The 26,092-nt window shown below is 38.0% G+C and overlaps 1 protein-coding gene across 10 annotated transcripts in view; it reads right to left on the bottom strand.

Annotated features, from left to right (window-relative positions):
* The window catches only part of LOC131431658 (stress-activated protein kinase JNK), a 212,401-nt gene that overhangs the window by 13,479 nt on the left and 172,830 nt on the right, over positions 1–26,092 (bottom strand). For 9 of the 10 annotated variants that reach the window (XM_058597495.1, XM_058597491.1, XM_058597497.1 and 6 more), the window contains 5 exons: positions 4,454–4,714; positions 3,957–4,086; positions 3,687–3,884; positions 3,356–3,620; positions 3,013–3,296 (listed from right to left, as the gene is read on the bottom strand). In XM_058597495.1, the coding sequence (XP_058453478.1) occupies positions 3,013–3,296; positions 3,356–3,620; positions 3,687–3,884; positions 3,957–4,086; positions 4,454–4,572 (996 nt within the window). In that variant the 5' untranslated portion in view covers positions 4,573–4,714. The remainder of the gene's footprint in view (positions 1–3,012; positions 3,297–3,355; positions 3,621–3,686; positions 3,885–3,956; positions 4,087–4,453; positions 4,715–26,092) is intronic. The other variant, XM_058597499.1, reaches the window with a different exon arrangement.

Genomic DNA, 26,092 nt, shown 5'->3' with positions numbered 1-26,092 from the left:
GAAGTGTGCCTTAGCTAAGAATTGTCAGCACGTTTAATTGGTGAATTCAACTAAAAAAAATAGCCATTTCAACAAATATTTTATTATTATTAAGAGAATCAGAATTAAAAAATCTAAATTAGCAAAAGTAAGATTTTTTTAGTTGTCTCAAAAAATAACTAACTAAAATCAGAAAATCAACTAATTTTTTCGCCAAAATGCTAATTTCGGTCTTTCCGTGCAGTGTGTAAGTTTCATTCCTACACTGCAGATGCATTCGGTGGGCATCACACAAAAAGGAAAGCGCACTTCTTCTCAGTGTTCATTAGACAGACTTTGAGTGTAAGCTTATGTAGAAAGAAGCTGGTGCGAGAGAACCACATTCTTGTCTCATGAATCGCTCTCACGTAGTCTCGTCTAAATACACTCAAGTGATCACTGGCGCGTGATGGTGAGCGAACACTTCTGTGAAATTCAATTAATAGAGAGTAGATTTGGATTTTCTATGAAAATCTTGCAAGGTAAAACGAAAACTCAACGATAACTTGTTTTTTTCTTGCTGATTTTGCGTGCCCCACGCTTCTTCTACGCAAACCATACACCAGAGTGCTCACCTCAGAGATTTTGGGAGCTTTGCTCTAGCACTTTGGTGTGATTCAGTGCTAGACATAAAGTAAAATAAACACGCGCACTCATGATGCGTGCACGATTTAGACAACAGTGGAGTATTTAAAGCTTGCTTCATTTAGAATTGGAACAAACGTTTGCTCATATTGTGGCGCTCCTGGTGGACGGATTTGGAAATTCTTGGCGCCCACGTGTCGGGAATTTTGTCAGCTTCACGTATGATTTTTGACATTTCGCAAATCGACTGTACTTTGTAAACAATCAACATGGAAGCCGACAGAAGGGAAAAAATTGTGTCCAGTTATTTGGAAAATCCATTGTGGTCTGCACCTAGGCTAGCTAAAAAGCTGGCATTGCCCAGAAATACCGTATGGCGCTTTATCAAACGGTATAAGGAAACATTGACGACGATTCGGAAGCCTCAAGCCAATCGTCGGAGTGGAACTGTCGACCGGAAACTGCGTGGTAAGATTTTGAAGACGATTAAGAGGAATCCTAATCTGTCGGACCGTGCTTTGGTCAGAAAATTCGGTGCTGCCCATAGTACCGTGAGGAGAACTTCGACGGGTGTCTTCTGATGGACGATGAAACCTATGTCAAGGCTGACTTCGGGCGAATCCCAGGTCAAAAATTTTACTTGGCAACGGCTCGGGGGGATGTTCCAGCCAAATTTAAATTTGTTTTTGCCGACAAATTTGCAAGAAAATTTATGATTTGGCAGGGCATTTGCAGCTGTGGCAAACAAACGAAAGTTTTCGTTACAAATAAGACAATGACATCGGAACTATACCAAAAGGAGTGTCTCCGAAAACGAATTTTGCAGTACATTCGATCCCACGACCATCCCTTAATGTTTTGGCCAGATTTGGCAAGCTGCCATTACAGAAAAGTCGTTCAAGAATTGTATGCAGAGGAAGGGGTCCAGTTTGTTCCGAAAAACCTTAACCCACCCAACTGCCCCCAGTTCCGCCCTATTGAGAAATACTGGGCAATCATGAAGAGGAGACTCAAGGCAAAGGGAAAGGTTGTCAAAGACATCAATCAGATGACCACCTGGTGGAATAAGATATCTAAAACGATGGACGAAGAAGGTATTTCTTAAAAGTATGAAGAAAGCGCTACATTTGTATAAAAAAAGATCTTGAGTTCAATAACAAATAACTGAAATACAGGCAATTGTCTTTGTTCCAATTGTATCTGAAGCAAGCTTTATGTAAAAGAGAAGAGCTCTCGTTGAAGTTGAGAGTGCGAGGGGAGAAATCTCGCTTGCTCATCGTCACAATCGAATCTAGAGCCAGTATTCAGTTATAGAATTGCAGTTACAGTTATCGAATTCAGTTTCAAAGTTCTATTTTAAAATTAAGGTCCAGAACTCAGTGCAATTTTTTTTTATTAAATAATGTTTTTTTTCAAGCGATTTTTTTTAGATATTTTTAGCGATGAAGCTCCAAAATTTTCTTGCCTTTCTTTTGCTCGGACGGAGTCAGGTACAGTATCCAGGTAAGGAATTCAGAATCGGAATTCAGTTCCAGAATTCAATTTCAGAATTCTATTCCACAATTCTGTTCTACAACCCAAATTCAGAACCAAGTTCCAATACACAGCTCTAAAATTATTTTTCAAAATTCTATTCCGGAATCCAGATCAGGAAATTACTTCCAGAATTCAGTAAAAAATCAGTTCTTGAATTCATTTTCTTAGTTTCAGCTTTAGAATTCAGTTCTAGAATCCAGGCCGGGATTTAAGGTAGCGCTTCGCCGTGGTCAGATCGAAGCGAGACAACTCAATGCTACCTCTTGCTTTGTCGCCGAAATTTCACCCTAAATTGCAAACTTCTCCAATACTAACCCGATTCACGAAAAATCAAAAACATACATGATTTTACTATGCATTTGGCGAAAAATATCAGTTAGAAAGCGTTTCTTTCGCGAGATTTCGTGCGAGTTTTGTTAAACATTTTGTTTTCTTGTGTGTTGGACATTGCGAGTGTGCGAAAAAATAAGGAAAACCTCATTTATTTGTACAACTCGCACGAATTTCCGTTTTCCCTGTTCTATTGCAATTTTGGGTAAACTGTGTGAAAACCCGGGATAGACAGCGAACTTCACCTGACCACGGCGAAGCGCTACCTTAAGTTAAAATTTCAACTTCAGAGTTCAAGTTCAACTCAGTTCTAGTTCCCAGGATCAGGTTTAGAATTCTGATGCTGGTGCAAAATCCGTTTATGGATCTGGACTTGAACTCTCAGATCTAGTAATACGGTAAGACCAGAACTACTTTTTTGTATTGCACTTAAAAGTGTTCAACATCGATCGATTCTTTTAACCTTATTCATGGTATTCCGGTTATGTTTCTGACATTACTCATCCGTCTTTTTTCATCCAGATTATATTACACACAACTTACCGCATTGACTTCGCTCTCGTCGTACCACACGTTGATGTAGCTGTGCACCAGTGCCTGGTCGACGGAGATGCGATGCTCGGGATCGACGACTAGCATCTTGCTGAGCAGATCCCGTGCTTGACTAGCCTTGAGACGGTTGTGTTCGTTCGAATCCGTCGGGAAAAGTACGTCCGGGAAAAGCCGATCGAACGGATAGCCCGTATACCGTGGACGGTTTTCGACGTAGTTCCGCACCGTCGGTTGTAGCCGGGCCATAAACGAAGGCGACGGTGTGCCCAATTGCTCTAAAAGTAATACACGATTAACGAACGCATCGCTCTGACGACAATCGCATTCACATTACCTATAATTTTATTCCACTGATCAATATGATCGGTACCGGGAAATAGCACCCCGCCGCGGATCATTTCACCCATGATGCACCCGACAGACCAGATGTCGACATTCTCCTTGTAACCCATGCCGAGAATCACCTCCGGAGCGCGGTAGTACCGCGTCACCACGTACGGCGTCATCATGAAAGTCGTACCGGCGGTACGTGCCAGTCCAAAATCTAGAATTTTCAACGTACAATCCGACTTGACCACTATGTTTGAAGGTTTCAAGTCCTGAGGGAGAAAAAAAACGAATAGTTAGTTCAACCCATGCTCCGTATGTAGTTACAAATAGTTAACCCGGTGAATAATTCCGGCCGAGTGCAGATGCTTAATGCCGCACAGCATCTGGTACAGCAGGTAGGACATTCGCTCGTGGTCCAGGTCCATCTGAATGACCTGGCACAGATTGGCATCCATAAGCTCCATAACGAGGTAGACATCCTGGAACTCCTCGAGCGTGCGCTGCGGTGTGAATGCATTCAACAGTCCGATTATCTGAAACAGTAAAGAACAAGTAAAGAACTGGCGGGTTCCGAAAATCGGTGCCGTCCTCGGTGGTGTGCTTACATTTTTATGATTGACTAATTTCATAAGCTTAAATTCCCTGTAGGCTCGTTTGGCATGTGTGACGTTCTGGAACGGTCGTGATAGCTTTTTGATGGCAACATTCTGCTGTGTGATTGTGTCGTATGCGGCACTGAAATAAACGGGAAAGGAACAGATGCCAGGAATCATTTCGAGTGACTATTTTTTTTATGCGAAAGAAATTGTTATCTTATCGGAATGGTTAGAATTTACGCATACAATTGTAGTTGGTTTTATGAATATGGTTATTTGACAAGTTTTTACGATGTTCATGCGATTCTTTTTCAATGTTATTCAGTTCAGGAAAAGATGGATTGCAATGACGACAATGAGTGTGAGTATTATCCGTCTTCACTTTTGTTAAGCATTAACAAAACATTAATTTGTTAGACACATTTAGCGAAATGGTCCGAATGTATTGACCTAGGTTAGTTGAAGTAGACTTACAATGAACGGACGAGGCAAACTGGCTGACTTACCAGACCATTCCTTGCGCACCGAATCCCTTTGCTTCGAGCCGGACATACCGCACCGGTACTTCGAACTCGGTATCGCCGAATTGGTATTTTTCGAATTTATTAGTCATGTTGCAAATCATCACCACCCTCTGGTGAATTGCATCCAAAGTACCCTAACTCTATTTGGTGTCACTTGGTGTGTAAAAAAACGGAAATCTTTCGAAGAAAGATGTAACGATGATTGAAGTACTGACTACTAGCTGAAAAATGGCAATGATTCAACTAAAATGAAAAAATAAATAAGTAAAAACTATTAATGGAAAGGAAACTTTGAAAGAAAGACAAAAACATTTATTTTCTCACGTCAGCAGTGATTCAGACACATGTAAATGAAGTACGAATGAATAGGGCTGGATGAGGGATATTGGGAAAAGCAGGACTAGCACTTCTTGGAGGTTCGAAACTGGCTTGCAGTCGGAAGCGGGAGATTCTTGTGGGCATAGTTGTAACGACGACACGACCTGCCACTCGCCTATAAAAACTGTATCGTAAATTTAACTACCCCCCAGTAACTTGTAATGTCAAAAAGAAATCTCTTAGAAATTTTTGGAAACTAGCAACCAAGACTAAACAAGTTTTGGCTTTGAATAACAGGAACCTTCATCGTGGTTACCAGTTTCGATAATGAAAACAAGGAAAATAAGTATAACTTTAACTAAATTAGTTATTCGGCCCAAATAAGTTTTTCTAGGTAGGATTTGTTAACTTCATAGGCATTGAATTCACTTATATTTAGTACATTTCAGCATCACGCAGCGAGAACATTATGGCTATCTTACATGGTGAGTTAATAGACTAAACACCGCGGTACTTTGCTTTAATTCACGTACGTCTCTTCGTACAATTCGACGGGTTTATCAGAATCCCTAAAGATCTGGACGAATAGGACTGCTTTATCGAGAAATGATATATGCCTAAACAGGAACCACAAAATTTAGATATTATTGAGTGTGTGAAAATTCTGCAGGACACTCAAAAACCTCCAAAACCATTTATTAATTGTATGCGTCATGTACAACAACAACTGTAGATACACAACATTGCAAGCTTAAGGACAAATTACTTGTTTGTTGACGAAATACGTTGTGCATCGATTGATGCGAAATAACCCAATTAGAAAATAACATTTTAAAAACGTGTATAGAACGACACTTTCGAGTTTTCTGAAAATGATACTCGTTGCTTAGAACTGACAATAAACAAATTTACAATACCAAAAAAAAACTAATTTTCAAATGTTACTTTAGAATTAAGAGTTGCTCATTATAATAAACTCACCGGACTTTTGGAAATTGACTAAAAAATATGTCTGTAAATTATCACAGTTTCGTTCAAAATTTTGTTTCGCAATATTCTCGAACAATTTTTATTTCATAATTATATCGTAACCATCATGTAATATGAAGTCATAAGCGCTAACCAACTTCAAATCTTCTTGGAACTTCGTTATTTGCTAACTATTTGATACAAATGCTATGGATCATCTTCAAGTCACTCCAGGTGATTTGATTAGTGGATGATGTACAGGGTTGTTACGAAAAAATTCAAAATCAAAACGCGCGAAATCCGCGCGAGGTCAAAAACTAAAACGCGCTAAATCCGCGCGAAATTGAAACCTGAAACGCGCGATATTTGAGTGAAGTGTTAGACAATTATATGCAGATGATAATTTCCGCAGAACTTGAAAATTCACCTAAATATAATTTAAAAATCTGCATAAGTTTGTCATATGAACGCAATAAATAAGTCCGCATACAACACGTCACTTCGAGAGATCCCATGAAAATGATTGCATTTTTATTCTGCAGCTTTTTCGATGTTCTTAGTTAATTAATAGAAAATAAAAATGCTTACAATTGTGATATTGAAACAGATTTAAACAGATTTCAGCGAAGACATTTTTTTTGCTTGCTTTTGGTAAGAAGAATTTTAAGGTAGACCACATCTTTTTACTTTCAGTTTCAATTATAATAGAGCCTTCTGCTGTTGTCAGATTTTACTCTGAATGTCTTTCTGTTCCTCCTCATCTTTTGCTCTTTTATTTGGATCAGGGAAAAGCCCACTGGAATTAAAGTATCTGTCAAACTTGTTCTCCAGCAGGCATAAAACCTCCTCATCTTTTGTATTAACAGATTAAAATCAATCTATATTTGTCGATGGACAAATAATAAATCGAGACCAATCAGTTTGTAGCGGTCATGGTAACTCGGTAAGCTTAAAGGATATTTCCATGGAAGACGTCGAAGAGCTAATCGGACAAATTTGCGTTGAATCGCTCCAATGCGTTGGATATCGTTTTGGTAATAAGGTGACCAGACAACCACAGCAAATACCAGTTGAGTGAATCAGGAATCAGAACAAATTGGCTCAAATGGCACGTTCCCCTTGATATTTGGAGATTTGTGCCTTGCCATAAATATGTTTTTAGCATCATTTTCCCGATATATAAGAGGAAAGGAATGAAAGGAAATGGTAAGGGTTGGACTAGGAGGATGGGAAAAATTGACGACACAAAAACACATAAAAGCAGAAGTAAATTCTGCACCCCTAAGGGATGCTGAACAATCTACTGAGGATCACATTTAGTGGAAGCAGAAGGAAATTCTGAACCTCTACGAGGTCCCGAACAGTCTGCTGTTAATAAAACCTCCAACCCCCGAGAGGATCTAGAGATCTTACAAAAGCGACACCATTCTGCACTCCCGGAAGAATGCAGAACGACTCGCAGTATGTACGAGCAGAAGTAAATTCGGTACCCCATAAAAGATGCCAAACAATCTGCTAAACCCTATTTAAGGTGAATACAAAAAGGATTCATTCACTCCAGGAAGAACGATGAACCCTTCTGACTATAGCTCCTTACCACATTGGGTGAGAAACGAGAGAATATCCTTCAATTTTAGCTCCGCATACACAGACTCAACCATGTATGGAGAACCAAAAACCCGGATACGTAGCTGCGTCAATGCGGGACAGTTACATATCAGATGATATGAAGTACCATAATCGCATTTACACAAATCACACGAATAATACTCAGCACGTTGAATAGTAGCCATGTGATAATTGAGTTTGCAATGTCCAGTCAGAGCTCTGGCCAGAATACTTCAATGATACTTGGAGAAATGCAGTAGACACTTTGACATTTTCAGATTTAAATCTGGTAGAAATGCTTTTGTCTGAGCGCAAGTTTGCAAGCTGTGCCAGTAGCTGGCATGTTTGGATGCAGCCCAAGAACGTATCTTGTGCGTTATCCAACTAGTTGAAAGTGGTAAAGCTGGTTCAGGACCAACGAAATCATTCGTTGCACCAGCTCTAGCCAACTCATCAGCCCATTCATTTCCAGTAATACCAGAATGGCCGGGTACCCATAAGAAGTAAACAGCATTTGAAATGCTGAGGTCTTCAATTTGAGTTCGACATGCGATCACTAGATTCGACCGTGAGTCATTCGAACTGAGTGCTTTTAAGGCTGCCTGACTGTCGGAACAAAAATAAATACGTTTACCACAAATCCTCTGCTGAAGTGCCGATTGTACTCCACACAGAATCGCGTAGATTTCTGCTTGGAACACAGTACAGTATCTACCAAGGGAATGAGACTGCTCTAGCCTCATTTCACGACAGTAGACACCAGTACCAGCACGACCATTCAACAGAGAACCGTCCGTATAATAAACTATGTGTTCATCAAGTTGTCGTTCCAGACAACCAGACAACCATTCCTAACGAAGAGGATAGCTCACATTGAATGTTTTAAAAGGAAAACTGCATGTGAGAGTTAGGTCACTAGGAGCGAGTAAATACTCATCCCACGTAACCATTTGAGACCACAAGCGAGTGTGGCTGGTAGCATAATCTAATGGGTTACTGTTCCAAAGCCCTGTAACCCTAAGACGGTATGCACAAGATAATGCTTCTTGTTTTAGGAACACATGTAGTGGTTTAATGCACAGTAGCGCCTCTAGAGCAGCAGTAGGAGTTGTCGTGAATGCTCCTGTCATCGCCATTAGGACCATCCTTTGGAGATGATTTAGCTTTGACTGAACTGTCGCGACTTCTCCTTTCTGCCACCATACAAGACAACCATATGCTAAAATTGGTCTAACAATAGTTGTGTAGATCCAATGAATATATCTGGGTTTGAGTCCCCATGATTTTCCAAAAGCTCGTCTGCATTGGCCGAAAGCCATACAAGCTCTCTTAATCCTGAAGTCAATGTGAGCAGACCAATTCAGTTTTGAGTCAAGAATAACCCCGACGTATTTAACTTGATCGACCACAGTGACCTCTGAACCGAAGAACTGTAACGGACGAGCTCCTGTGATTATCCTACGATGAGTGAAAAGCACCATTGATGTTTTGCCCGGATTTACAGATAATCCAAACCTGACAACACCATTGTTCAACAGATCGCAGGGCTTGCTGCATTAAATCAAAGAGAGTGTTAATGCTTATACCGGTCATCAATATATGATAATCGTCGGCAAAACCATAAGTCGGAAATCCAAGGTTATTAAGTTTCCTTAACAAACTATCAGCGACTAGGTTCCATAAAAGTGGGGATAGTACACCACCTTGAGGAAAAATCCAAGATATTCCGTTTACGACTGCAATGTTTAACCTCCTGCAGCCATTCAGCCATCGGCACGGAAATACACCTTGACTTAGGAGTTCCTATTTTTGTGGCCTTTTACGACATGGAACAGGAAACCAGTGGATCAATTCTTGGTAAAAAATAATTCCGCCGGATGCCACACGGCTTACCTGTTTGGTGGACTTATACCACCGGTACAGGTGGACCGTAGCGTTATTCTTAGCCAGTTGGGAAACCGCTACCGACACTACACGGCTATCTAGGCTGCTCAGAGAGGGAAGTTAACATTGATGGTGAACTTCCATGGATGGCCGAGCAGCCGAAAAGCGCAATACGGAGCTTACAAGCAATGTACATCAGAGATTTTTTTAGTAACGCGAATAATGAATCCTAATAGCTTAGAGGTCTAGAACATAGTAAGCTCTATGTGCTCTTTAAAATTTAACTTGATTCCAGAAGAACACCCAGGTCCTTAACAAACGATGCGCGTTCGAGAACAGTTTGTGAAATATTATAGTCGGACTTGAATACAGACTTTTTGTTACTAAAAGAGATGACGGAGCATTTAGTAGCATTTAAAACTATTTTGAAATATGAAAGTCATCGGTAAACGATAGTTTCATACACTTGATCGAAAAATTTAGAACGTTGAGAAACAATAAAATTAATAACTGTCCAAGGTGACTTTCTTGAGGAACTCCAGAGGTAACAAAAAATGGTGAGGTTGTACAAGCTCCTATTTTCAATTTCATTCCATGACCAGTTAGATATGATCGAAGCCAATTCAAAAATAATCCGTCTACTTGGAGATCGTTTGTGATGATTGATTTTGTCGAACAAAACAGCGAAATCGGTGTGTATAGAATATACTTGTAGTCGAGCTTGTAAAGAACGTATGATCAAGGAAGTGTAGGTTACTAAATTTGGGGAAGTTGAAGGCTTTGGCATGGATCCATGCTGAGTCTCAGATTTGTAGTAAAAATTCCAGAACGCAAAGAACAATTGAAAATGTTGGATAGTGGAACCAACAAACTGTTAGAACAATTTCTTATCACCACGGATGGAATCCCAGAACTTATTCTTCTTTTTTCTTGTCAGACTTCGCTTCGTAAGCCTGTCGTGCAAATTTTGCTTTAAGAAAGCGATTTTTATCATACTCAACATTTGTCATTTTATTTGTTACGTTCTTTGCATTATTGAATGTGTTTTCACTCTGTTGAAATAGCAATTTGCATTACTCGAGATCGAAGAGCATAAAGTCTAAATTTTGTCCACTGAATATTTTCTAGAACCACCTTCTAGTAAATTTTGGTTTTATCAAGGTTTTCACCTCGACCAATTGTTGAAACGTTCGCCCATCTTTAAGTTTTTAGGGTTTCATAAAACTCACAAGCTTCGAAAATAATTCTCGAGAGACTGGAGTTTAAAAAAAATATATATTCGGGAAACTCTAGACTCTAGACTCCCTTTTCATTATTTTTTGGCTTATATGAGAGCGTGCGGGTGGGTAATGTCAGAGACATAACTGGATGTCGTGAAAACAACTGACATGTTCCTTAACACTTCCGAATATCAATTAGTTGATAAATCGTATGAATTTTGCAAGCATTCCCCTTTTTCACATTTTTCACAAAAACAAATAAGGCTTCACTTGATCTTGATTACTGTGAATTTCACACAGCGAAAAGTGCACAAATCTAATCAAACTATTCTAGATTTGAACTAAACTTAGGATATTTATCTTCGATTTGCGAAGAAGAAATCCTAATAGTTTTTTAGAGCCATTAGAACGGCTGATTTTGTGTGATGTTCTCCACCGTTAAACTCTTTTCGTTGTTTTTTCACCAATGCAAACGACTAGCAGCTGTGACGTAATCGCTCTTGTCGGAAGCGAAACTAGCTTTGCAAACGACACAAAATACATCTGCTCGCAGTGGCGATAGAAACCACAATGATCCAATTTTTGTTAAGAGGCTTATTTTCACGTGATTTCATTTGTAGCTTTTTCACTAATGGGCGGTCCTAACGGCTATAAAAATAGCCGCACATAGAATTTTAGTGTCGATTATTTCATTTCGGATTTGCATTTCATTGAAAGAAACTATTAGGATGCTGTACGGGATTCATTTCTGCCTTTCAGAATTGTGGAACTCACTACGATATTAAGCACGGAACATTTTTCTCGAACGAGCAGATATTTTGTTCTCTTCCTAAGAACGCGTTCTCATTGGCTAGTGTTGACATGGGTCAAATAAGACAGGTTTTTCAATAGTGTACTATTGAAATACTTCAATGCTGTTGCTATACACGTTTAAGTTGAAAAAATTCGATTCTATTGGTAGTTAGATAATATAAATCCGTTCACAGATCACTGAGCTATGAGTTTTAAAAATACGAGAAATAAAACGCGCCTTATGAATTATACTCTTTGATACTCGTTTATACCAAACATTTCAGAAAAGGTTTAATTTTGAATTATTTGAGATTATGTCACACAACTGAAAATTGCATCATAAAATTTTGATAATATTTTTTCGACGGCATGTAGCAAAAATTATGTTGATTCGTTAGATACAACAAGAGATATTCACGATCAAAAACTTATCACTCTCTCAGAGGGTAAATTTTGAAAAGGCGCCCCTTAGTGAAGTAAGTCGTGTTCACGACAAAAAAAACAAGATTTGACAAGACCTTCAAAATAGGCTTCCATTTCTGCAACGACCTCAGCATTCGCCGAAAATTTCTTTCCCTGAAGAAACCTTTTCAGGTTTAGAAATAGATAGTAGTCGCTGGGGGCCAGGTCTGGAGAGTACGGGGGACCAATCCGTAACGCAAATCATTCAATTTCACCGTTGCTTTTATGCTTGTAACACGAAACTCGTTTTTTTCTTGATGCTCGATGAAAACTAGAACTCGTCTGACACGATCAGCTATTATTCAAACACTAGTGGATAGATTGTCATGAAATTTGGTATTGGGCCGTCTAGACGCTTGGTCTCAACAAAAATACACACGGTTCGAAACTATTTACGTCTTTTCTGTGAGAGACGCAGGACTTTTCATTCCATGTAGTACTAGGTGTGACAGCTAAGTAATGATACTGATTTTATTGTTGCGTCTGTGGTATATAAAAGGGTTAGAGAAGATGGTTACCCGATCAGTAAGCAATAACAATAATATAAAAGAAAGTAATTTTCGCAAAACCATATGCTGATATAAGTGCGATCTAGTTAGTAGTTAACAATATTTCCTTACAAGAGGAAGAACAGTTTAGATGTAATTCTGTTATGATGTGATGATCTAGTATTATTTTAAATCTACCGAAAAAAATCTTACTTTGCAATTGCAATCGCATATTACCAGTTTTTGCAGAATTTTCCAGTTTGTTTTGTTGTTTTCGGATGGACAGATTACTTTCCGAGAATCGAACCGATATTTCCATAAATTGATTGCATTTGCTTTAACATTGCCAGTGTGACTACTACTCAGTCAATCCTTTCTGAACTTCGACTCTGAGTTCATTATGCTAATCCAAATGGGTTCTGAATCTGACGCAACAGTCGAATCCGACTCAGTATCGGTTGTTGCTCTTGATAGGAAAATCACTTGTGAATCATAATGAAATCCGAATCAATTTTCAGAATCTTGTTTCAAAGGATTAAATTGCTTTTTCAGTTAGATAGTAACAGTACTGTTAAAGATCGATAAGCAAACCTTCCATGAAATGATAGAATCAATCCGGATTGTAAAAATCAGCTCGGTTTCTACGGGCACACAGATAAACACGGATCGAAACTGCAATCATTTCAAGAGTAATCAATTCCAAACAGAAGAGTAATTAAGGAATTATTGTACTCCAGTGATCACCAATAAACCACCCCCTAGCATTTGCTGACCAGCTTTTAATTCTCATCCGTAATCCGGTTGTTGATGGGCAAATCGGAAATGGTTCCGTTCAATGGCTGTAGCTAACTACAGCCAACAGGATGGGTTTCGGACTTAGTTTGGTGTGCTACAATGATTGTCTAGTAAAGGTGGACAGAATCAGATTTTCCTAACAGAACGGTAATATCTTGAATTAATTATACGACAATCACATGCTGCATCTTTACAGCACAGGCTTATCAAAACCCAATTATCAATGGTAGCCAGGTTTCGTGATTATTATTATTGCCTATTCGAATAGCAACCGAGGCAATTTGTGCACCTGGAAACCAACTCATTTATCCTGTTTGCGAGATTTGAGAGCCGGGTACATTCCTGACACATCGAGCTGAGTACAGCTCGTTAAAATTAATGAATTACCTATTCTGGCGTGCGTGAAGGTATCCAGACTAATGGAGGAAAATAACGATCTTTCATCGTCAGATTCAGTATTTTCGGCTATCTGACAGCAGCCCACACACAAAGCATCTTCGCCGTTTCTCGGAATACAGTTTGAGGCAGTACGAAGGCTTTTCGAGGAAAAGCTGATGTTCGGCATCTTTCGATTGGTACACGATGTGGAAAGATACAAGTGAAAACCCATCCCGGCATCGTTTGAAACGTGGGCTAAATGTTACATGAAGGGCAAATTGTCTACATAAAGTTAATTTTTGCAACTTTCGACCCATTAAATTTGGGTTCTTTTAAGGGTTCTAATAACCTAGCCGAACATTTTCGGGAACATTTAGTTGACTATGTTTCCACAGGGAACCGTTCTGTCCAGTACCGAACACAATCTCCTCTGCCGATAGGAACCCAATGGAGAAAGGAAATCGTTTGTAGCCGGGCTGTTTATGAATTTGGAAAATGGTACCGGTGGCACGTTTCTGTAAATACCATCCAAATAGTTTTACGATGGTTATCCTCAGCATAGCTCCATGAATAATGCACGGAGCGATTTAACAAAAAGCCGGTGCGAGGAAACGATTGGATCGATTTTCTGGTATCGGTGAAAATCGGCACAGAAACGCTATCATCTTTTTGCCACGCAACGCTAAGCTAGCACACAAACAGCAGAGAATTGTTTAAATTGCCTGAAAGTTGTATCGGATGCTTTTGGTGGTAAACTGATCATGTTATACGCCATATTCTTCATTTATATTTAATTTTGATGTAACATGAGATTGAAGAAACAAATAACTTGGATTTTTTTTGCTTCTTCATGGCCTACTCTGGCCATGGTTTCCCGCTTCTACACATTCCATACAAAACGAACTAGGCTACGTCACCCAAATGAACACCAGTGACGCTGGTGAGAACCTAGGTCATCATCATCTAGATGACGGGTTTCCATCCAGCATGATATTTCGACGCACTGCTAATTTTAACAGTGAAGTAATGGTCACGGTTTGGATTGGAGATGTCCCCCGCAAATATATATTCGTATTACTAAGAAGTTCGTCTAAAATCTTCTAATATGACAAGCGATTTCTATTGTAGACGACTCCAGTTTTCGTTATAGGAAAGTGAAGAATTTCAAACCACACATCAATTCAGATTTTGACAACTCACCCAATAGACCTAATTTTTCACAGTTATAGAATAAACTAGATAAACTAGAAGGAAAATGTCGCGCTTTAGGATTAACCGAATTTAAAAGTTCGAATTTATTTCAATGTTATATATTCCATGAGAAACTGATATACGATCTCTCAGAGCTTCGTAATATTTGGAAGAATCGTTCTCCATCGTTTTTGTCGTGAATATGAATTACTTTACTATGGGGCGCCTTTTCAAAAGTTACCTTGGACAAGAATGGGCAGAATTTTATCGCGAATATCTCTCGGTGTACTTAACCCAACCACAAAATTTTTTCTGCAAGCTATTGGAAATATGATCAGGAATTTGTGATTAAATTTTCAATAGCTTGAGAAAACCATAAATAATTGAAGAACAAAGTTTTCTAAAACTTCTGGAAATAATAAGGAAAATTCATCACGCTAGCTTGCCTTTTTCGCACCCGGACGACGGTTTTGAGGTAGTCAAGCACATAGGCAGTTCCGATTATCTACTGGATGAGTGTAAAAGGTAAACTTTGATTGAAAATCGTTCTAGTACTTCAGACGGAACTGGATGTCGAGGTGAGGTTCTACCAATATCAGTAATCAAGTATAAAGCGTGAGACCCTCAGGTCGTGCTTTTATTTGGACTTCAATCGTCGGGAGGGGAATTTAGTTTCAAAATTATGTTTTAGGAACTTAGTTCCAGAATACAGGTTTAGATTTCTGAACCTGAATGTTGGAACTGGATTCCGGAACTGAATTCAGTTTCGCAACTAGTTCAAAAACTAAATTGCAATTGAATTCGGAGCCTGTTCTAAGTTCTGAATGTAGTTCTTGAACTCAGGTCCAGTCTCTAATTCCTGAATTCTTCGAGTCGGTTCTTTTTAGAACCATTAACATATTCCCGAAGAACTATGCGAAATTTTACTTTACTGTACGGTATACGGTCCTTTTTTCAACCAGTTGGAGTTCGTAGTTGTTGTACGAAATAACTTTTGCATTGTACCGACTCAGTGTGGGTGCATCGTTTCAAATTCTAGTAGTGTAAAAGGGGAAAGCTAGCATAATTAATACAAGTGATCAACTAATTGAGTTCGCTTTCACATCTCATCCAAGTCAGTTGATAAAACAAAACCGCTTACGTTCGGGACGGAATAAACCAAGTATAGTATTGTGTAGTGAACAATAGAACCACCTCGAAATGAGTGAACCAAACGAACGAAACTACGAAAGAATACAATTATTGTTGACTTCAGGCAGTGCAAAATTCGACCTTCGATACGAGAACATGAAGGTTAAAAAAATTCCTTAACCGAGGCCCGGAGAGCCGAATGTCATATACCATTCGACTCAGCTCAACGAGCTGAGCAAATGCCTGTATGTGTGTGTTTAACAAAAATATGCACTCACTTTTCTCGGAAATGGCTGAACCGATTTTCACAACCTAAGATTCAAATGAAAGGTCTCATGGGCTAATAACCTGCTATTGGATTCCATTTGGATCTGATCTCTGGTTCCAGAGTTACATGGTAATATGTGAAAATTAGAGAAAAAGTGTGCATTCAATTTTCTCTGAAACAGCCCAATCGATTTTCACAAACTAGGATGTCCAGCCAGCGACTGGCACCATCAAAGAAGGTGACAAGCGATTATAAATACACTCTCCTACTCAATGGTTGATCGGAGAAATAGGTATAAAGCGAGAGGGCTAGTGTTTGATGGACAGAGAAGATGTTTGGATGTAAGGTATCGGTCGGGTGATGGCCAGGCTGTAGACCATGTTCGATGTACGTTGCTACTATGTCTGTATCGCGTTTTAGAGTGGCTAAAACAAGATCAGAGTGGCGAAATGGTAGCGCGTATGCACGGAATGCATAAGAACGCAGGTTCCAATCCTGTCTCTGAGCGTATCTTTTTCCAAAAATTCATCTTTTCTGTTAGTTTTTCTTTCACTTGGCTTCTCCAATATATATTTCCGCTCAGTCATTGCAAAAACTGAAATTCTTCTAGTTTGCAGAGCTTGTTAGTTTGTGGGCATAAAAGCTTAATTCGGCATTACTAGTCCCTCCTTTTCCTGCTCCGAAAGCACCGAAAGTGGTGCAGAAAAACTTAAAAAATAGAATCACTTCGATTTCTCTGCGATGCTTGAAACGATTTTCACATCTTGATTTGAATTTGAATTAAAGCTGATATTAGTTTTAAAGCTACTGTGAAGTTTCATTCGGATCCGACTTCCGGTTCCGCAGTTACAGGGTCAAAGTTTTCAGATCGCCATATAGAATGACAATATGTACCCCACCGAAAAAGCAGAAAAGAAGAAATCGAAACTGTTACGGATGTCTGCTACTGGTGTGTGATATTGGTTAAAGATAAAAATTTTAGCTATTTTATGATCAGTACGACCGAAAGAAAAATGTCAATGAATTCAAATTTATTTGAAAAAAAAATGGAATTTTCACATCCGGTAGCGCAGTAATACCGTGCCGGTGGTGTAGTGATGTCAATAATAATAATAAAAATAATAATCCTACTACATGTTTCATGCTGATGATTACCTAGATAGTAAGTCTAGGTATAACTAGGTTCAAAACTGTTCCAATTTTTAGGTCATATTTGTTGCTGGCAAACAAACCAACTTCGGTTTTAGCCGAAGTTGGTTTGGCCGGAATTAAAAATGGTGATTAAAAACTTCAAAAGGGTCTCACTCACTTTCCTTCAAGATGGCCAAATCGATTTTCACAAACTTATCGGTTCAAAGGAAAAGTCTTATAGTTTCATACGGAATTCCTAAATTTGTTGCGGATTAAGTTCGAACAAACCTTCCTATTTATATTCAATGAACAGTTGTTTTGGCGAATTCCACAGTAACATTTATGATGTTATGAGCAATATGAGAAAGGCATTATTACACCACTAGGTGGATTAAAACAGGTTTTTTTTGGTTATACGGCCACGTTAAGCCGAAGAGCGATTAAGCCGAAATAAAAGTTTTATGAGTAAAAAATATTAATAATGAATAAAACTAATTGATATTCGAAAGCGTTTCGGTTATATTCGTATTCACGACATCCAGTTATGTCTGTGACATTACACACCCGTACTTTTTTTTCATTTTGTCATTAGGGTGACCATTCCATGTAAGGGTGAATAAAAAATTAGATTATTTTTTCGATTTTCTTCAAAAAAGACAATTTTTTTAAATAACTTTTGAACCACTTCACCGATTCTGCAAATTTGTTATCAATAAATGCCTATGGTGTTTTTAGAAAAAATATGCAAATATTGTTAAGATGAAGATTTGTGTTTAAAAAAGTGAATTGTATAACTTTTAAAACGATTTTCATGGTTTGCGACCAATGCGCACAATTGGCAAATTTCAAGTCTTCGTAGTTTCCGTGTTTTTTATCGATTTTCTTTAACAAAGACGTTTTTGGTAAATTTATAACTTTTGAACCACTCGACCGATTCCGATATTTTGTCAAGAAATGTCTGCAGTTTTTGGGGAAAATATGTGAATGTGACAAAATATGAGTTGAGATAGCTCATTTTCAACAAATAAGATCTTGAGCCGTGTCACATAATATTACAGCAATGTTATCCCGAACTTTTGCCTTTCTCATACAGAAAGGTTATGCGATCACTGTGGAAACCGACTTTGGAACCGAGGCCCGGAGTGCCGAGTGTCATATACCATTCGACTCAGTTCGTCGAGTACGCAAAATGTCTGTGTGTGCGTATGTGTGTATGTAACGTTTTTTTTCACTAACTTTTCTCGGAGATGACTGAACCGATTTTCACAAACTTAGATTCAAATGAAAGGTATTGTGGTTCCATACAAAATACCTGAATATTGTTTTGATTCGACTTCCGGTTCCGGAGTTATGGGGTAAAATTTGCAAAAAAATGAAAATATGTGTACAAACTTTTCTCATAGATGGCGCAATCGACTTTCACAAACTTAGGTTCAAATGAAAGGTCCTGTGTTTCAGAATTTCACCCGGATCCGGAAATATAGGGTAAAGTGTGTTAAAAATTTTATAGCATCACTGAAAAGGGCGAAAAATCGTAAAAAAAATCTAAATCGACCTAAAATCTCCTCCAATTGATAGTTTATATCAATAGACGGTCAAACAAACCGATTTCGGTTATTCTCTTAAGAATCGAAGAAAATTATTTTAAGGAATACCACGGTATTGTATATGATAGTATGATTGATATGAGAAAGGCATCATTACACCACTACCAAACTGTAAACCTTCACAAAACTGATTATATTTACTTCCGATTTGCATATTTCAATAATTAAGTAATTCTAATATTTCTTTAGATAACATTTGGAGCCATTAGAAGGGCTTATTTTACATAATGTTTCCCATCGCTGTCAATTTTTGGTTGTTTTTCTCCAATGCAAACGAGCAGTAGCAGGATGGCGCAATCGCTCGTGTAAGAAGCGAAACTTGTTCCGGGAACGTGCCGCAGCAGAACTGCTTCCTGTGCGAATTGATTCAATACTGAAGCCATTTTTCTTTTGCGTAATTTCGTTTGTAGCTTTTTCAAAAATGGGCGGTCCCAAAGGTCACAAAAATAGCCACATACAGAATTTTAATGTCGATTGTTTTATTTCTGATTTGCATGCTTCCGTGATAGAAACTATCAAAATGCTTCGGGATTCATTTCTGGCATACAGAATGGCCACATTGTGGAATTCGGTACGATATTAAACACTGTTCGGAGCATTTTTCTCGAACGCGAAGCAGTCGAATGCTGGCTTTATTCGCACTCGTTTGGTGCGAATTTTGCATATCGAAAAGTGCACAAGCTACTCGAATGATTCTCGATTTGAACTTAACTAATGATTTTTATTTCCGATTTGGAGCGAAGTGATCTTTATATGTAGTCCTTTGAAGGCTGATTTGATATAATGTTCCCCATCATTGTCCACTTTTCGTTGTATTTTGCTCCAATGCAAACGATCAGCAGCATGATGACGCAATCGATCTTCTTTGAAGAGAATCTGGCTCTGCTTTGTTTTAATTAAGAAAACTTAGATCAACTCGAACAATTACCATCTTTGCCTTCACACAATCCTTATGTTATCAGAAAGATTAACAAGAAACAAGTTAACAACTTCCGGTTTTGGATATATAACCGAATAAAGGACACAACCGACAAATCGTACTCTTTTAGATCTGTACGATGTTTTAGAAGATGGCACAACCAATTCGGCCATACTTGGGCTCACTGGCTTGATTGGTCATTTTATATTTTTGTCTTTCTCATATAGAAAGGATATACAATCACCGTGAAAACCGACTTTTGAACCGAGTCATATACTATTCGACTCAGCTCGACAAACTGAGCAAATGTCTTTGTGTGTATGTGTGTGTATATGTATGCAAGGATGGCTTTTATCGTATCAAAGAACGCTCACCAGCAACTCTTCACACGATTGAATCAGTGCCATCAAAGAGAAACGGATATCATCGCAACAACAAAAACCCGGCATGGCTCATTTAACATAGAATAGACACCAGTGCAAGAGCGAATTTCTCTCGATGACATTTCTGAGAATCAAAGGTTAGCACGCTGCTGTGGGGATCCTCTCTGAAGCAACAAACGGTCGCTTATTCTCGTTTCGCGATCCAATTCTATACAGGCAGTTGATAATTGCGATAGAATCATTTTACTATTGCCGCTTGTTCTAACTATGTGCATATAACCTTTGTATAAGTTGTGTATATGAAAATGTAGTATAAGAATCATCAAGTTGAATAATCGATTCGATTTTCTGCGATAATTGTCAACTTGCGATTCTCTCTTGGGAAATTCCACACAGTAACGCTCATTATCAGACTGTAAATTTTTTTAAGGGCCGTGAAATACTCAGAGTATGAAGTGGAGCGAAGAAATGTAGAAAAATTCTCTCGCGATTCATACATTGAGAGACTCGAGTTCTTGTAGCATCTTCTACCGGATTGAAAATGTTGTATACAATATAGATAGCAATATAGCAGCTTCTGTCAAATTTTCGGCAATCACCAACACTGTATGTATGTATTTTTGTGTGTATGTAACAAATAATGCCACTCGATTTTCTCAGAGATGGCTGAACCGATTTTCAGAAAATCAGATTCAAATGAAAGGTCTAATGGTTCCATAGATCGTTATTGAATTTTATCCCGATCCGACTTCCGGTTCCGGAATTACAGGGTGATATTTATATGAATTTCTTAACCGATTTTCACAAACTAAAATGCAAAAGAAAGGTTCTGAAATTCTTTAAAAAGTCCTCGAAAAGTTGATCCAGATCCGACTTTTGGTTCCGAAATTATGGGAATGAATAATGAGTATCAAAACTTTCAAATTGTCATACAAAATGATGCAAAATCGGTACGCATCGGTACGTACTGGTACGGAAGAAGAAAACACCACCACCTAGCACACAGCGTGCTTTGTTAAATTTTGTATAGCGTCCAGGGTTGCCACATTTAAATCTATATTAACTTGACATAACTGTTTACAAATTGAAAAGGTTATGGTAGTTTATACCCAAAGAAAATTTTAGATTTTATTCAAGTTTGAAAAAGAAAATCTTGACAGAATCTTTTAGTGATGTTTTTGAAAATATAAGTAATATGAGAAAGGCATCATTACACCACTAAGTGGGTTAGAAATGGGTTTTTATTTATGTTTTCGATCTTGCTCAACGACCTAAAAGTAACCATCAAACGAACCCAATAGTGTTGACATTGGTTAGGCCATCATCGAGAAAATTGAGCAAATAGAGCAATCTTTGAAAGGATAATCTATACAGGTTATCGTCCAATCGTTGTATCTCGAAAACTATTGATTGTACTTGGAAATCGAATTGGCATACTCCCAAACTCATAGTCGCCTTCCTCCTGAAAGTTGTCGTTTTCGAGACATAGAGCCATAAAAATTTAAAATTAATGTTCTTGTTTGTGTGGACTGGCTGAAATGGCATAATTCTCAAAAAATGGAGTTCTATGCATTGCATGATCAAATATCAAAAACAGATACTTTTAGAACTAACTTGATTATAAGTAAATCTTCAGAATCATAATTCATATTGCTTAAGTGACCATTTTTATCACGAACTTGAAATTATAAAGTAAGTTCTTTCATCTGTTATTTATTTGTTTTCGAATTCACACTAATCAAACTAACATCACAGTGGCAAGCTAAGCCCATTCTCCCCTAAGGATTTTGAATTTATGTGTAAAATGAATTCATTTAAACGAAATTTCAAACATACCTTTTCAAAATTTACCCTGTTCAAGAATGGATGAAACTTAATCGTGAATATCTCTTGTTGTATTCAACGCAGCAACATGATTCTTTCTCCATATCATCGGGAATGCGGTCAGCAATTTAGGATCAGTAGTATGAGATAACCACAAATAACTCCAAACTGAAGCTTTCCAAAATGTTTGAAATAAACGAGCATTGAGGTGAAATTCAGTGCCAAAATAAAGTGTGCCAAGTTTTCAAACTACATCATTTGAACGAATTACCGCACAAAGCGTATCGTGAAAAACCGACACAGAAATACGGGATGTTTTCTGTGATTGAATGCAGTGGGTTTACATTTTTTGTTCATTAGTAAAATAGACACTAACTATGAATGGTTATAAACCATGAGTATTTTCACACTCAAAAATCTAAAAGTGTGTATACATGCAGACGCTTTGTCGTAGAAATAATGCGTAGTATGATAGTAAACATTGAAAACCATTTATATGTAGTCTTCATTTGCTTGATGAAATAAATAATTAAATTTTTGTCCGATTGACGAGTAAATATCAATAATTCATAGTTTTAGAACTTGTGAAGATGAAGATGACGGTTTGTGGTTATTCTTTCAAATCGCTATACCATTTGTTACTTCGAGACGGGTTGGACAAGTAAGTTTTTTAAATTTATATAATATTCATTCTAAGCTTAATTTTAGAAAAACTAGATGGCTAGAAACGATTTGTGGTGGATTTTTTAATTCATGAATGAATTCGAAAATTGAATTCGAATTTTGATTTAACCGGTTTTTGCTCATGTGTATTCCGCTTCATAATTGTACCGTTACAATTATGAAAATATTGGAAGATTGCTAAATTTACACAATCAATCAACTAGTACGTGCGATTATTGATATTCGGATGTGTGTAAAAAGCATTTCCATGATTGTTACGAACAATTTCAAAATTAAATAACAGTGAAAATAAAATTGCTTCCTTTTTTTGATTTTGAAATAAGTTAAGCAGATCTCAGCGGAGACAATTTTTTTTTCGTTTCAAGATCTTCTTGCTCGGCAAGCTTTTCCATCTCGGTAAAAAGAATTATTTTGGTAGACCACATAAGGATGATCTGATTTAATCTTTTTAATTTCAGTTTCAATTATGTTTCGCCTCCTGTTTAGATTTTGTTTTCTGAGATAGTACCTTCTACTGTTGTCGGATTTTATTCTGAATGTCTTTTTTTTGTCTTCTCATCTTTTATTCTTCTATTAGGAGCAGGGAAATTCCCACTGGAATTAGTTTCTGTTAAACTTATTCTCCAGCAGGCCTAGAACATCCTCATCTTTTGCATCAATCATCCGAATGATACATTTTCTTAACTCTAGTGTTTCCATAATATCAAATGAAATTCGAAAGAATTGAAACATTTGTTAAATATGAGGCACATGCTAGCAATGGGCTTGTTAAATCCGTAATTCGTTCTAATATAGGGAATCCGAAGAAAAAAATAGGATCGAAGATTACGATGTCGAATGTCTAATTATGACAATTGCAAAAGCTCGCAGCAATCAATCAAACATCGCGACGAACAAATAATAAATTGAAACCAGTAAGTTCGCAGCGGTTATGAAAACTCGGTAAGTTTAAAGGATATCTCCATGGAGGACGTCGGAGAGCGAATCAGACAAATTTGCGTTGAATCGCTTCAATGCGTTGGATTTCGTTTTGGTTATAAGGTGACCAGATAATAGCAGCATATTCGAGAATTTAATTCATGAATGAATTCGAAAATTGCATTTTTGATTTAACCGGTTTTTGCTCATGTGTATTCCGCTTCATAACAGGTCGGCTGAAAAGTTCGTATCGTTTCTATGAGAGGGCGCCACAAGAATTAAATCCATACCATGAGCGAACGCAGCAGCGAAATACAGAGCTTACAAGCAATGTACATCAGAGAATTTTTTAGTAACGCGGAAAATAAATCTTAGCTTAGAAGCATTGGAGGTAGTAAACTCTATGTGCTCCTTAAAATTTAACTTGGCATCCAGAAGAACACCCAGGTCTTTAAGGAGTGTATCGAAAAGTAGTTAGCAACATTGATTATTGAATAAAAAAAGGCGGGTGAGTAATGTCAGAGACATAACTGGATGTCGTGAATACGAAAAAACTGACACGCTCCCATCACTTTTCCGAATATCAGTTAGTTGATTGATTGTATGAATTGTGCAAGCTTTCCCCTTTTTCAGTTAATGTATAGTTGTTTATGATAAAATAATGGTGGTTCTATAAAAAACCTTTTATGCAGGCGTTCGTGATGGAGAGTGACGATTTGAGTTCGAATCTATTCTGAGTCGGTGCTGTGCATTTTAAGGAGTGTATCGAAAAGTAGTTAGCAACATTGATTATTGAATAAAAAAGCGAAAAAAGAACATATTTTGACATATCATATTTTTCGATATATTGTAGAAAAATTACATTTTTATGCATTTCACTGATTATATTGAAGAAAATCCTAGTTTCTGTGAAACGCTCGTATTTTGGACTTGACATTTTTCATTAAATTCTGCACAGTTATTTCTGTGACTTTCCTGGTGGCAGCTGTCCATTTTTTAATTTCTGCATGTTTTGGGACACTGTACCTTCCTTCCGAAAGTGCCGCTTGACAATTGCCCAATACCTTTCAATTGGCCGAAGATGCGGGCAGTTCGGTGGGTTGATGTCCTTTTCCACGAATTGTACATTATTTTTTGGCAACCACTGTAGAACGGAGTTAGCGTAGTGGGCTGAAGCCAAATCCGTCCAGAAGAGAGGAGGAGCCTTATGCTTTCTGTACAGTGGCAGCATTCTCTTCTTCAAACATTCTTCCTCGTACACCTTGGCGTTAATTGTGCCCTTCGTGAAGAAAATCGACGACCGCAAACCACAGGTACAAATTGCTTGCCAGACCAACACCTTCTACCCTAACTTTTCCATCGCCACCGTGGTGTCAGCGTCGTCCAGGTCCTGGTACACTGATTTCTTATAATATTGCGGTCCGGGCAGCGCTCGAGAGTCTTCCTTGGTGTACGTTTCGTCGTCGATCAGGATGCATCCGTCTTTATTCTGTAGCATCCGGTTATACAGTTTTCGCGCTCTTGTTTTGGCCTGAACTTGCTGTACCAGGGACTTTTTCGGCACCTTCTGTTTCTTGTACGTTTTCAGGGAGTTCCGAACTTTGATCCGTTGAATCATCCCAATGCTGGTGTTGAACTGCTTGGCCAAATCCCGCGTCGACGCCGATGGGTTTTTCCTGATGTACTCAACCACTTTTAAGTGCAGAATTTTCTTTCGTGTTTCCGGATCAATTCGACTCATCATTGAAACGATAAACCGTACCGAAACCAATCGATTGCGCAGCTGTTATTGACATGTAAACAAACATGTCACCGCAAAACACGCTGCAAAAAATTAAGCCATTTCAGAGTAATAACTGTTTGAATGTTGCTAACTACTTATCGATACACTCCTTAACAGACGATGCGCGTTCGAGAACACTTTGTGAAATATCATCGTTGAGCTTGCATACAGACTTTTTGCGACTAAAAGAGATGACGGAGCATTTAGAGGCATTTAAAGCCATTTTGTTGATGTTACACAAATAAGTTAAATTATACAATTGTTCTTGTAGGAACTCCAAGTCAGCTGCAGCTTTGATTATATGGAATATTTTAAATTCATCGACGAACGATAGTTTCATACACTTGATCAAAAAATTTAGATCGTTGAGATACAATAAAAATATAAACGGTCCAAGGTGACTTCCTCGAGGAACTCCAGAGGTAATGGCAAGTGAGGTTGTACAGTATCCTATTTTCACTATCATTTCACGACCAGTTAGATATGAACGAAGCCAATTCAAAAATTATACATTAAATTCCAGTCTACTTAACTTGGAGATCGTTATGTGATGATTGATTTTGTCGAACGTAGCAGAGAAATAGATGTTTATAGAATCTACTTGTAGTTGTACTTTTAAAAAAGGTATGATGAAGTGTAGGTTACTACATTTGTGGAAGTTGAACGCTTTGGCATGAATCCATGCTGAGTCTGAGATATGTAGTCAGAGCAACTAAGTGTTATAAAATCCTAACTATAATTCCAAGCAATTTCGATATAGCGCACAAAGCAACAATTCCGGTTATTGAATACTTTTGTAAACTGGAAACACATAGGATTTCTTCCATATTTCAGGATAAATTCCAGAACGCAAAGAGCAATTGAAAAT

Source organism: Malaya genurostris, chromosome 2 (genome assembly GCF_030247185.1).
Source record: "Malaya genurostris strain Urasoe2022 chromosome 2, Malgen_1.1, whole genome shotgun sequence".
Lineage (NCBI taxonomy): Eukaryota > Metazoa > Arthropoda > Insecta > Diptera > Culicidae > Malaya > Malaya genurostris.
This window is presented reverse-complemented; position numbering and strand designations above follow the sequence as displayed.